Source organism: Lepidochelys kempii, chromosome 6, assembly GCF_965140285.1.
Source record: "Lepidochelys kempii isolate rLepKem1 chromosome 6, rLepKem1.hap1, whole genome shotgun sequence".
Taxonomy (NCBI): domain Eukaryota; kingdom Metazoa; phylum Chordata; order Testudines; family Cheloniidae; genus Lepidochelys; species Lepidochelys kempii.
This window is the reverse complement of record NC_136385.1, coordinates 121,034,510-121,047,441: the sequence shown is the minus strand read 5'-3', so window position 1 is coordinate 121,047,441 and position 12,932 is coordinate 121,034,510. Positions and strand designations below refer to the sequence as shown.

Sequence of the window (12,932 nt, the reverse complement as noted above, 5' to 3'; positions counted from 1 at the left end):
TTTGTTTCCAGAATTTCAAAATTATTAATATTTTAATGACTTAAGATATTTATTGATCATGAAGACTCTATGACACATGCCTATTGGAGTTCCACACACTTGTTTCATATGAAGCAGAAGGGATACATTTTGTACTTTTGTCATGAAAGGTACACAGGCACTGGAAAGCTATGCACAGGGACTTTTCCAAGCATTCCACACAAATTTGGGCAAATTCTGCCTTCTGTAATGTCTCTGCTATCAATAGGGTTTTATAGGGCTTGAGGACAGAACCTGGCCCTTATTGCCTCTCCATGGATTTGGGGTATTCCCAATGCTCACTGCAAAATTTAAGCGGTCATTTAAAAAAAAAAATGGTTCTAGCCCTTCTGATTGGGAAAACAATTTTCTTAATGTGAATCAATGGAATTCTGTCTTCCTTAGTTCACAGACATGGTGAAACAATAACTCTAAGAAGTATAAACTGCCCCATTAATTTCAATACGGTGTTAACTTGGAAATCTAATTACAACACTCTGAATAGATCAACCATGTTAGTTATTTCACTTTATATTGGGCCAAATTCATACCTGGTATAACTCCATGAAACGAATGGGCCACAGACTGAGTCAGTGTACACTGACATAGTTCCATTGACATCAGTGAAGTTCTGCTGATTTACAGCAGCTGAGGATGTGGCCTAACTGTGTCCATGAACATGCTTATTCAGTGTGGTTGGATTCAGTTGAAAGGACACTTCACAGGAATAAGATTGCAAGATTTAACGAGGCAACTGACTGGATGCTCTGCTACATAGATGAGCCTTCTAGTTCTCAGCAACATCAGGGTGAAATTAAGAAAAATAATAAATTTGTTCAAAAACTTTACATTTTGAGGGAATTTGCTTACTAAGCTTTCAGCAGATTTCCCAAACATTTCTATAGAATCCAGGTCAAAGATTTAGCAGAATTTGGTAACATTTCCCATACAATTTCCAGGGGACTTAGCTCCGATGAAGTGAGCTGTAGCTCACGAAAGCTTATGCTCAAATAAATTTGTTAGTCTCTAAGGTGCCACAAGTACTCCTTTTCTTTAGGTCACTGTGCACTTTACTACCTGTAGATGGCCATGGTGTGATGCCAAGCTGCCTTTCACTTTACAAGTCAAAAAGTATAGCATACATACTTCAAAAAGTTTACACGATTCTTTATACCCATCCACATTAAATGGATGAGGGGAAAAGAAGGGTATTTTATGCTTGAGCGAAATATAAATATGTCTTCCATTTAAACAAGAGAACATCACAGTAAAGACTAAAGCTGAGATTTTCAAAGCTGCTTAGGGGACTTTGCCTATTTACAGCAGTTGAAGATCTGGCCCTAAGTATTGTAAAGGTCTATGTGTACTGTGTAAAGAAAGGAGGTGGTCTGCTTGTCTGGGCAGTTATGCAAGGACCACATTATAATAAACTGACCTTATTTTACCGTAGGAGTAAAAATACTATTTAAATAGCCGCTATAAAAACACTGTTCTGGGCAATGACACTTTGCATTGTTCATATGTACCTGCAGAAAACGTGAGGTTATATTAGATCATATAGAGGGAATGACACTTATTTTTGAAGGGGCAGAGGGGTAAAGAGAAAATAAATTACTTGCTTTCTGGAAGACTAGAATAGACTTATCTGGCTCTGTCCTGATCCATTGCTTTATGTACATTTTTGCACCCCCTGCTGTCCCTACATTGTGTAGAACGGGCAATACTCTTGTTAAAAGTACCAGACATTCTGAGATATGCACCACTGTTATCACAAATACCGTTTTCATGTCAACCACACGGCATAGCCAAGTAATTCAGAGCCTCAGTAACATAATTAATACAAACAGAAAAGTTACCAGCAGCATGTGTGCTGGCAGAACAGCATAGCAATTCTATTATAATATCTGATTGTTTTAACAGCTGAGAAAGTTATCTGAAATATTCACAAACTTCCCCCTAAAGACGGTTTGAGCTTTGCAGAACAAAACATGAGGCTCAGAACATTTCTAGAGCCACACACAGCTTTCAATCCATGCATACAATTTCCATTCATGTAATAATAATACACAATAACATATGGTGTTTCTACTCTTCAAACAATAACAAATTAATTCTCGCAAGATTCTTGCAAAGTGGATAATTATTATTGTTATCCTCATTTTATGGATGGAGAAACTGAGGCAGGGGGATTGTGTGACTTGTCCCAGGCCATAGATGGTGCATGCGAGGTGCTCAGATATTACAGAGAGAAACAGTGTCAGAGCAAAGACTAACAAATTTATTTGAGCATAAGCTTTCGTGAGCTACAGCAAAGTGAGCTGTAGCTCATGAAAGCTTATGCTCAAATAAATTTGTTAGTCTCTAAGGTGCCACAAGTACTCCTTTTCTTTTTGCGAATACAGACTAACACGGCTACTACTCTGAAACAGAGCAAAGACTGGAACTCTTAAGTCCCTAACTTCCCATCCTGCAGTCAAACCACACCTCATGTCAGTGGGAGGCATGCATGCAGACTCAGGGCAGTTGATGGCTCCAAGTTTTGTTTTTAATAATAATAAACGTTTTAAATGGCTTGCTTTTAACAACATTTATGCAAGTCAGGGAGGTAGCCAAATGGCTAGTTGCTTTCTTTTCTCCATATACTTTGGAAAGCCTCAATGACCTCTTTTTACAAAACATATACTTCCTTCCTGCCCCTTCCCTCAGACTTCGGCTGCAGTGTTGAATGGAACGATTCTCTGCTCAGCTTAGAGGTTCCATGCTGTTACTTACAAGAATAAATTGTATGCAATATAGTGCAAAACAACAGTGAGGCTATCCTAGTGTCACACAGCACATGGAAAAAGCCCTTCCTTTAAAAAATTTAGATAGACCGAGTTAGCTATCAAGACAGGATGAGACAGGGATGCTCCTCGACAGAACTGACATTATCTCAATTTGCTTTCCTTTACATTGTTTTTGTCTTTTTTTACAAAAGATGTTCTACATCAGTTCATGTCAGGCCTGACTGAAAGTCCATTGAAGACTCTGAAAGCATTTCTACTGATTTCAATGGACTTTGGACCAGGCCTTTTAGGAGGATTAATTCATGCTTTAAGTACTGTTTATATTCACATTAGAGTTAAAAAAAAAAAATTAACAGCGAGTAGTTCTTCATAGATCTGCATTATTAATTATTATTATTATTATTAAAGCTTAAGGTTGTGCTTTTTCATGTTAAAAAAAAATCCTATAGACAAATGGTGAAATCTGCTCCATTCATATGGAGCCTGAGTGTTCTGAGTGGAGTGCAGAGGGGTAGGGAGCTGAAATCTTTCCCCAACTCAGAGCCAGCAAATACCGCCGCTCCACATCTCCCTCAAACCATTAGGGGTTCCTGTTGCAGCCTATGGCCCTGTTGAAGAAAGCATCCCTTTGTTTAGGAAGGGCACATAAATACATGTTTTTGTGGGCATTTGTGAATCAGGGCCTCTGTGATGGAACAGCAGCTATAACCCCTCCACACCAGTTGCAGGGGGTTTTGGGGCCAGTGGAACCTTGTAAATGTAGAACCACCTTCCCTGGCCTAGCCCATCATAGCTGTCCATACTGGCCTATGTGAGGCTTTTCTTCATGGTTGCTCTGCCCACTGTACCTCTGTGGACCCCCCTCTGCAGGGCTTAAATGGTGCAGAGGGCCAAACTCTGGCCCTCCACACAGATGACAAATTTCACCCAAAACGACCCAGAGACCAACTTGTCTTACTCAGGAAAGTAGACACATTGACTTCAGTGGAGCTACTCACAAGAGTAAGGCTGGCAGAATCTGGCCCTGAGGAAGGATAATTGCACACAAGTGTTTTCATTCCTCTTGCCACTGTGCTTTAGTAACAAGGATATAAGGCCACTAGGAAGAAAGGCACGTGGAATTCTGTAAAAATACATTTAACTAATTTGAAAATTACTAAGTAAACAAAACATAACAAAAAAAAAAACCCAAACACAAAGATGGGAGAGAAAAATGTCCCAGTCTTGCAATAGTGGGAGTTCATTTTCTAGCTTCAGTGTGATTAACATTGTTCTTTTACAGTCTATTGATAAAACTCATCACTTGAAAATCCTACAAAAAAGTAAAACCTTGTTGAAAATAACTGTTTACTTCCTGTTCAAACGATAAAAATAAATTAAACAGTCAGAAAACATTTCAATGCACTGTATCTAAAGTGAAATAGACCAACGTAAACCATAAATAAAATCCATTGTACTAATAAAAAAGTCTCCTTTATAATAACTGAAATAATATTTACATTCATACTGGAGTGAAAGCTTTAGAGTTGCATAATTAGAGTTTCAAATGCACCCCCCGCCGCCCTTCTCCACTGAACTGGCAAAATGCTAGTCATAACATTTAGAAATCTGCACAAGTTTGAAGCAAGATTTTTGGGATGAACAGAAGTCTGCTGGAAAAAACAGCAACAATATTATTTGCAATTGTGTTTAGTTTCTTAACCTCAAACACCATGAAAGTAGCTTGTGAGGTATCGTCTATTTCCTTAAAATCTGTTCAATGCCCATGGACTAGAAGTAAACAACAAAGACTGCATTGTTTCTACCTTTTTATAAAGATATTTCATTTTCCTAGCTAATATTAGGAGTGTATACTTAATTATGAAATTCTGTTGTGGCATGAAGATTCTAGTCAAACTATTAGGGTTATATTAGTAGACCAGAGCAACGCACATCTCCTTGGTTGTTTAGCTTGTATTTTTTCTAACCTGCCTCCCTTAGTCTGGTTAAAAGAGCATATTGCATGCAAACAAAATGTGGCAACCTAATTCCATTATTGTAGATTCCCATGTACTTTAATGCAGATTACTCAAATGTTCTTCTGTTTTGAATTGTATTAGCATTTTCTTTAAATGAGAAAAAACGTGATGCTTTTTAAGGCCTCATGAGGAGACTTATCTACTGAAACCAAACGCAAGAAAAAGTTAAAAATCTTGCATATCTTCATCCATCTGAACTGTCTGGAGTTTGGCAAGCTCTTTTTTGTCCGTTTCCAGTTCTTCACAGACCGTGTCAACCATATTACTCATAACATATTTGGATTTTGGGTCCAGCATCATTAAGTTGCTGGTTGACTTACTCTCAGAATTGGATAAGAAATTCTCCTTGACATCAGGTGCTGACTGCAGAACTAACCTGTGCTCTCTGACAAAATCCAGATGAACTTGTGCAGATGGATGACTGACATGGTCTCCAGTTGCAGAAACTATTTCCCCGAGCGCAGGCTGTGCTGTAGACATTGACATGAGATCTTGACTGGTAATGAGGGAACAGTTCTGAAGAGTTGCATAGTTACTGTTGCTGACTGATATCACAGTAGATGTATTTGTTACAGATGCTGACATAGACTGACTCTCTGAGATACCAGAGTTCAGTTCTGCAGCATTTAAAAGAGAAGGTGGAGCTAGGGAAAAATTATGTGAGGGAGTTACATTTACTAAGGAGGAAGCCATGGACTGGAGGCCTCCACCAGCTACATTTTCAGAAGATACGTTTACATTTAGTTGTGCATTCTGACTGATGGGCATTAACTGAGAAAACACAAGGCTTCTTTCCAATCCTTCTTGTTTAACAGATCCTATTGCCTGACCTGAATTGGGAACTGTATACACCACTGCACTGGGAGCAAGAGGGCTAAAGAAAACCTTTCCTTGCTGCACTGTCGAAGAATCACTTGTAAAAGTCCCCCCATCTGATGTACTTGGATTTATTGAAATGTTACCTAGGAAAAAAAGAAAGTATAGATTATAGTTGATGGGAAGTTGTGTAATAATGCAAGTTATTCTAGTATACGCTTTGGTCTCCTCGGTTTTAGGAAATTTAAGCTAGAACTATAGGCAACATAGAAGCAACATTCTTTGGAGTATTTTAGAGAACATTAGGTATGAATGAATGAAAGCTCTTGAATATACAACTTACTTCTGAATTGAGAAAAAAGTTTCTGGTACGTTAACACCTTTCAAGCTCTCATTGAGTGGCCAAATAGTCCATACCCGTGTGATTAAAATGAACACGATTTGGCCTTCCTTTGTAGCTAGCACTAGATTTCCATCAAAGAATAGAAACATAAAAAGCTTCTAAGTAAAGACAGCTCAATGACAGACTAAAATTACACATGGAAAATTATAAAAAAAATCTCATGAAGTAAGTGACTACTGAGCTAAAAGCTAAGAGTGTAACCCTGCAGAGACATGTTCAAATAATACCTTTCACCAGGTTTTCTTTTTGCCAATTTAGTATTCAAAAGTGTCTTATTTTGTCTATCAACACTGATCCTTTGAATACATTTCTAAGAGCGCAGTCCTGCCACTTTTACTCATGTTGAATAGTAAATTACTCAAGCTGGATTCTCCCATTAAAATCCATAGGACTTCTTGTGAGAGTTCGGAGCTACTCAATGAGCAGAATTGGACCCAAAGTTGGTTATACAGCAAGTCCAGTAAGAGTCATTATTATAGCGTGTCTCTATGGACAAGATAAATTGGCTCTCAGAGCTGTTTCCACCTTTTGACATCTCCAATTCTCCATCTCTTTCCGGAAACTATTAGAATGATACTTGTAAGGGGCTGTAATTGGTTTTGTAGATACCTGTTTTATAACATGTACAGCACATAGCTACTTAGGGAGTGTTTAAAATGCGGACTCTTTACCTCCCCCTTAGTTTTCATTAGCTAATATTTTCAAGATGCTCCTAGAGACTTTTTTTTGGTTACCATAATTATTTCTGCCCAATGAATACACTAGAAAAATGAAGGAAGGAAATTGAAAGTTATGTAGGAATAAGATATAAATAAATTATAGCAGCTTGCTTAAGATAGCATGGAATGTATTTCACTATGAATACAAAACCAGTTAACCACTAGTCTCACAATTTAAAAACAGCTAAACAGTAAACATGGAGATTTCTGATTTTTCTCTACCCTAGAATCCCCACTGGGGATTCATCACACTCTGCCTAGTCAGGTGTCCTCTCTCTAATGTGGGAAAATGCTGACTGTTCCAGATAAAGGTTTACACAGCTTCTTAAGGCTGTCCAACACTCTTTCAGGGAGAGAAATTTCTTCCTCACCTTTGCTGGCTGTCAGCCTATGCCTTGGAACATGTACACTAATGGCCCTTGTAATTTCAGATGGTATTCAAATAAAATAGCTAATCTTTTTTGATCTCACTAAGCTATTTGTCCAATAACTTCCAATGACAGTGCGTCGCATAGTTCAGAATAATATCAGTGCTGATTTATAGTTTCCATCCTTCGTTACATTCCTCTTTACTGGAAAAATAATTAACTCCTTACACACATACACCGCAAACAAGCTAAAACGCAGTACAATTTGATTGTTGTTATATTATTCATGGTCCTTGCTATTACAAAGAGATTCATATTTGGTTTAAACATTTTCCTAACAGCAAGATGCTGAAGATTAATAAATTATAGAATAGTTCAGCTTTGTATTTACTTTACCCAAATCAAAATAATGATCCAGAACTAGATTTGCTTTACACAGATTTTCTCCCTTACTATCCAGAAAAATCAATCCCTAATAAATGTTAAGGCAACCTCTAAAATAATCTTTTGAAAGGAGTTCATATAGTTGGTATGTTAATCCACGGTAACATACATTTCCCTAGGGCTGTTACCTTTACTCAAAGCATCTTAACATTTTATATCTACAAGGAATCACATATTTCTCTGATTTCTCTTTAGATTAGTTGTTCTTAATTATAGGATAGACAGATTAACAAGCACAATTGATCAGTCTTGTTGTTCCTGTATATTTAGTGGCTTTAACTTACTTTTACAAAATGCTTTGGTTAAAAAACAGTACATATTTTCTCTGATAGCTGCTGGGCTAGTTTTAAGACAGTATTAATCAATAATCTTTTCTTTTTTTACTTATTGATTTAACACATTTCTGGAATTGTGAAGATTAATACGGAAGGATTCCTAGAATGGTATTTAAAAAAAGACAGTCAAATACCAGACCTTCCTTTTTGCTGCATTAGAAAAAAAAAGTTCATACCCCACATAACTTGATCTTTGAAAATCGAGGGAACTGATTGTTACAGGGAGATGTTGTAATGTATGATTTCATGTACTGCACATTGCAGCTGCCAGGATGCTGTAACCATACACCACTGCACAAATATTACACACTATTAAAGATGAAATGTATTCCATTTCCCCCCCAAAAAGGTCTTTACTTTAGCAAACAAAACTTTTACCTTGTGAAGCTGCCACAGAAACAGGAGGCAGCTGCAGAGGAGAAAACCCGATGCTTCCATTAAGCAACTGGCCATTTGTTCCTGAATTAGGGATCTGGACAATGCCATACTGGTTTATTTGGACAGGAGCAGTAAAAGTAACTACAGACCCTCCATCTTGAGAAGCAACAGTTTGTATGCTTTCCCTTTTCACCTCCGTGCTTGGTATTAACCCTGGAAATGAGACAGGTACATTACTGGGGCTGTATGGTGTTGGTGCTGCTGCAGTGTTAGACACAGAAGCCTGGAGGATTTTGAAGTCCTTGACATCTTCAGAAGAAGACACTAATATGTCTGTGATTGACACTCCATTGCTCATAGCACTTGAAGTTGTTTTGGGTGGATTTAAAGTTACTGTCTGTGAAGTCCCCATGTTGAGACCATTGAGGATTACTCCATTGGGTCCCTGAAGAAAAGAGCTCCCATTAATAAAGACAGAAGAAGTACTGGCAGGAACTAGGTTTCCATTCAGCAAAACACCAGAAGAACTTAAAGATATTTTTGTGTTTCCAAGCTGCTGCATGTACACTGGCTCCATGTGATTGGGAAGGCTTAGGCTGGTAGCTCCATCGGACGAGCTGGGGAGTGGATGTGGAGATAAATCCTCCTGTCCCTTACTGGATTCGTCTTCTGTGCTAGGGTTGCCATCTGACTCACTATGGGGAAAGATGGAAATACGATATTTCATTACAATGACATTATTCATAGGTTTTAAGTTCAGAAGGGGTCACTATGGCTATCACAGGCCATAAAACAATATCCAGCTATGCTTACTGTTTGCATTTGGTTTTTAAAGCAAGCCTTAAGTCCATTTAAGAGACAGTAAAGGTTAAAAAAAAAAAAAGTAAAGCCTATCATGAGTAGTGTGAAACTTTACAGACTGGATTGTAGACCTGTAAGTATATTCTCTCTCTGTGGTCATCTACCCAAAATAATCAAAGGGAACTGCCTCAGGGCCATCTCTTTGCCTGCTAAATTGCCCTGTGGAATGATGTGTGCATGTGTGAAATCCAGCAAGCCCAAGAGCAGCCATTTGGTAAGTTATACTGTGCCTTGTGGCAGCTGTAAGAGGTAAACCAGGGTCCCAGTGAGCACTGTTAAACCCTGAAAGTATCTACTGTCTCCTGTTAAATAAAGCCAGGCTCACTGGATTCACTGATATTCTAAAGGGGAGACCGTGACCACCCCCAAATACCTCACACCCGGTTGCATTTCTTGAACGTCTAGATCTATCATGAAGGCTCCATTCTGTTCCAATTTCTCCTTTCCCAAGAGAGGAAAGTGACCCACGGGAACCTTAATTTACAAAAGAGACAAAGAAAATATTCCAGACTTCCCAGGGGGTGGTGAGGGGGAATCTATTGTGGTTGCATATAGTATGATCAAACATCCTGGTATTTGGTTAATTTTTATCTCTGAAGAATGGGATTACCCAGACTGCCACCAGCCTTTAAAAGCAGCACTGCTTTGATTTATTAGTTGAGACGAACCTAACAGTCTGAGAGAGAGTGACTCATGGAGGCAGATCCAGAGAGGGCTCCAGCCCAACTCTGCCTCCAGGTGCTTGGAAATGAAAAAGAAGGGTGCCTCTTTCCTCTCTCTTTTGTGCAGGGAGCAATTAATATTGGAAAGGATTTGGTGATCAAAACCTCCATGGAACACGCCCAGAAGTTTTCACCAAGGGAAGATCCCAACAACCTCCCCACAAGCCTTAGGGGTTGGGGTGTTAAATGTGCTGTGTGCCATCTAAATCCCTCCTTGTCCTGCCAAGACCTCAGTACACAGGTTCCCTCTGTTTCTGAGCCACCCAGGGCTTGGCTTTTACTGACTTGTCTGCTCTTGAGTGCATTTTTCTTTCTTTCTTAGTTTTTGTTGTTGTTGGTTGCTCTGCCTCTCTCCACAGCCATTTGTCCCTTTGATGTATCCCGAAAAAGGGGCGGGAGGGGGGGGAGAAGAGGCCTGGATCAGCACAATCGAGCCCTTGGTTGAGAAATGCCTTGAGGCCTTTTTCTGCCCACAACCTTTGGAAAGGAAGGAAGGGGGCTGGAATGTGGCTTGTATGCAGGGAGGTCACCTCCACCTGGCCGGCTGAAGGCGGTGGAATTCCCCCTAGCGGCCCCACTCCCAGCCCCCATGTCTCCTTAGCCCACAAAGGAGCAACGTGTATGGAGCCAGGGCTGTGCCTGGGTCCCCTGCCCCAGAGCCAGGGCAGGGCTTACTGGGCACAGACACAGAGCTGGGGATCCTGTTGTTGAGTCAAAATTGCAGGGACACACGTAAAGGGTGAAGAACGTGGGAAAAACCAGCTGACTGGGGTGTGTGTGTGCAGAGCTCCCCCCATCCCCAACAGTCTATCGACTAAGCCCCAGCCAGCTCCAGGAGACCCACTCGAAGGAGGCCCGTGGGAATCTCCCCATTGACTTCACCCGGCTTTGGATCAGGCCCGGTGGGAGCTAAGCGCCCGTGCTCCCCGCTCGGATCGCAGTGACACCCGATCCGAACCCGCTCAGAATCAGATTTCAAAACAGAGCAGCGGCGACAAGACGCCCCCGCCCCCACGACTTTAAAAACTCCGCAAATGATTAACTCTGTCAAATAAAGAGCTACCCGACTCCCCCAAGCATGGCACAGAGCTCAGCCGGGCGCAGCGTCTGCTGCCCGTGCGGGTGTGCGCGCAGGAGAGAGGAGCTGTGATTTTGAGGGGCTGGGGGGGGCACTTAGCAACTTCTCAGCCGCGATCACACGTTGCCTGTGAGTTGGGGGAAAAGTCGCAGACCTGCCCCGAGTTGGTTGCAGGAAACTTCCCTGCGATCGCCCGCTTCACTCTCTCTCTCACACACACACACACAGAGCCTGGGGTGCGGGGAGTGCAGGGGCTGTGTGGCTCCGGGGAGAAAGCGAAAGCTGGCGGGGGAGGAGGAGGAGACCTGAGCTCCGGCCCGGTGCCCAGCCCGCGGGCCGGCCGGCCGGCCTGGGGGGGGGGGGGTGCGTGCAGGAGCAGGCTGCTGAAGGTAAGCGCCATGTTTGCACGGGAAGAAAGAGCCCGGGGCGGGCGAGCCAGGAAAGTTGGCGCTCACCTCTTGGACTGGGTCTCGGAGGGGTTGCGGTCCCGCTGCCGCCGGTTCTTGAACCAGTTGCTGACCTGGGTGAGGGAGAGCCCGGTGATCTTGGCCAGGTTCCGCTTCTCGGCCGGCGACGGGTACCGGTTCTGCTTGTAGAGCTCCTTCAGCGCGTTGCGGGACTTCTCCTTGAAGCAGTACACCGTCTCCTCGCCGTCCCAGATGGTCCGGGGCAGGGGGAACTTCCTCCGCAGCCGGTACTTGTCCACCGCCCCCAGGGGTCTGCCCCGGGCTCGCTCCGCCTCGGTGTAGCGAGCCTTGTACCACAGCTCCTGCAGCAGCGGGTGGTTGGAGGAGTCGAAGCTGTGGCCCTCCAGGATGCTGTAGAGCTCCGGGTAGATGCCCTGGTGGAAAGCCACCAGCGCCCGGGCTTTCATCAGGCTCTCGTTGCCACGTAGCAGATCGCTCTGGGGCAAAGACCAGAGGAACCTGGCCAGGCGGTCCAGGTTCCCACCTTGCTGCAGCGCCTCGCAGACACAGGCTACATGATCCGGGGAGAAAGCCAGGGGGGTCTGGGAGGAGGAGGAGGGAGAGGAGGAGGAGGCGGAGGCGGCATGGTGATTCCTGGCCAAAAGTTCAGTGTGGAGCCGTATCTGATCCGCAGCTCCCTCCCCCGCAGCCGCGGAGCCTGCTTGCTCCATGGGGAAAGGGGCAGCAGCCGGCGGGGGCGGTGGTGCAGGGTGGAGGGCTGCCCTTTCCTGGGGCATCGTGCCTGCTTCGGAGAGGATTTCCATCACATTCTCTTGCTTGATCACCACCGCGCTCGGGAGCTTGTCCGTGGGGGAGGCAGAAGACATGTTCCCCCCCCGCCCCCCTTTCTCTCTCTCTCTCGCCGCAAAGTCCACTCCTGCTTTCGGCTGGATCTAGCCGATCAGGTTTCTTCCCAGCCACGCAGTAACCATTAAGATAGCTGCACTAGCAAAGTAGTGTAAACGGATCACTCCTCTCCGCGGCTCCCCCCAACGTGACTCCTCCGCTCGCTGCATACTATATGGTACAAGCAGCCTGTGGGCCCAGCCGAGCCCACTCATTGGCCATTTCACATTTTGGGGGCGGAGGATCCGCGGTTTCTATAGAAACCGTCAATCAAACTCCCTTATTCCTCCCCCCCTCCAACTTGAAACACCTATACCTGAAGTTAGAAAGGGTTGGTGGTGTTTTGTTTCTTCTTTCCTCTTGTGTTTGTTAGTCAAGTTACTTAAAGGATGTCTCAGCACTATAAAGCAGAGAATTTCATCATTAGCAGCGCAAAGGAAAGCTCAACACAACGATTATTAAACAGGGGAGAAAGTCACCTTTTAAAATTAGTTGGCTAAACTAGAAATATAAACCAGAGAACATGTTGCCACCTCAGAATTACAGCATATGCATGTGGAGATGGGATCATTTATTTATTTATTCATCTGACCCCCTTTAAAACACAGCAGCTCCCCAAGAAGATTAAACAGTAAAAAAAAAAAAATACCAAAACCAAAACAAAAATTCCAAG

The 12,932-nt window shown here is 42.9% G+C and overlaps 1 protein-coding gene across 1 annotated transcript; it reads right to left on the bottom strand.

Annotated features, from left to right (window-relative positions):
* Window positions 1-4,258: 4,258 nt before the first annotated feature.
* Window positions 4,259-12,245, bottom strand: SIX4 (SIX homeobox 4). Its single transcript, XM_073350737.1, has 3 exons — window positions 11,402-12,245; window positions 8,286-8,980; window positions 4,259-5,784 (listed from the first exon to the last, which is right to left on the bottom strand). The coding sequence occupies exons 1-3, from the start codon at window positions 12,238-12,240 to the stop codon at window positions 4,988-4,990; spliced, it is 2,331 nt and encodes a 776-aa protein (XP_073206838.1). The 5' UTR covers window positions 12,241-12,245; the 3' UTR covers window positions 4,259-4,987.
* Window positions 12,246-12,932: the final 687 nt, after the last annotated feature.

What these genes read in the sequence shown, in the direction of transcription:
- SIX4 (XM_073350737.1), bottom strand. Translation starts at nt 12,240, where the DNA reads ATGTCTTCTGCCTCCCCCACGGACAAGCTCCCGAGCGCGGTGGTGATC. An exon ending in TCCGAGACCCAGTCCAAGAG is followed by an intron (nt 8,981 to 11,401) that starts GTGAGCGCCAAC and finishes CTTTCCCCATAG; the next exon opens with TGAGTCAGATGGCAACCCTA. An exon ending in TTCTGTGGCAGCTTCACAAG is followed by an intron (nt 5,785 to 8,285) that starts GTAAAAGTTTTG and finishes TTTTTTTCCTAG; the next exon opens with GTAACATTTCAATAAATCCA.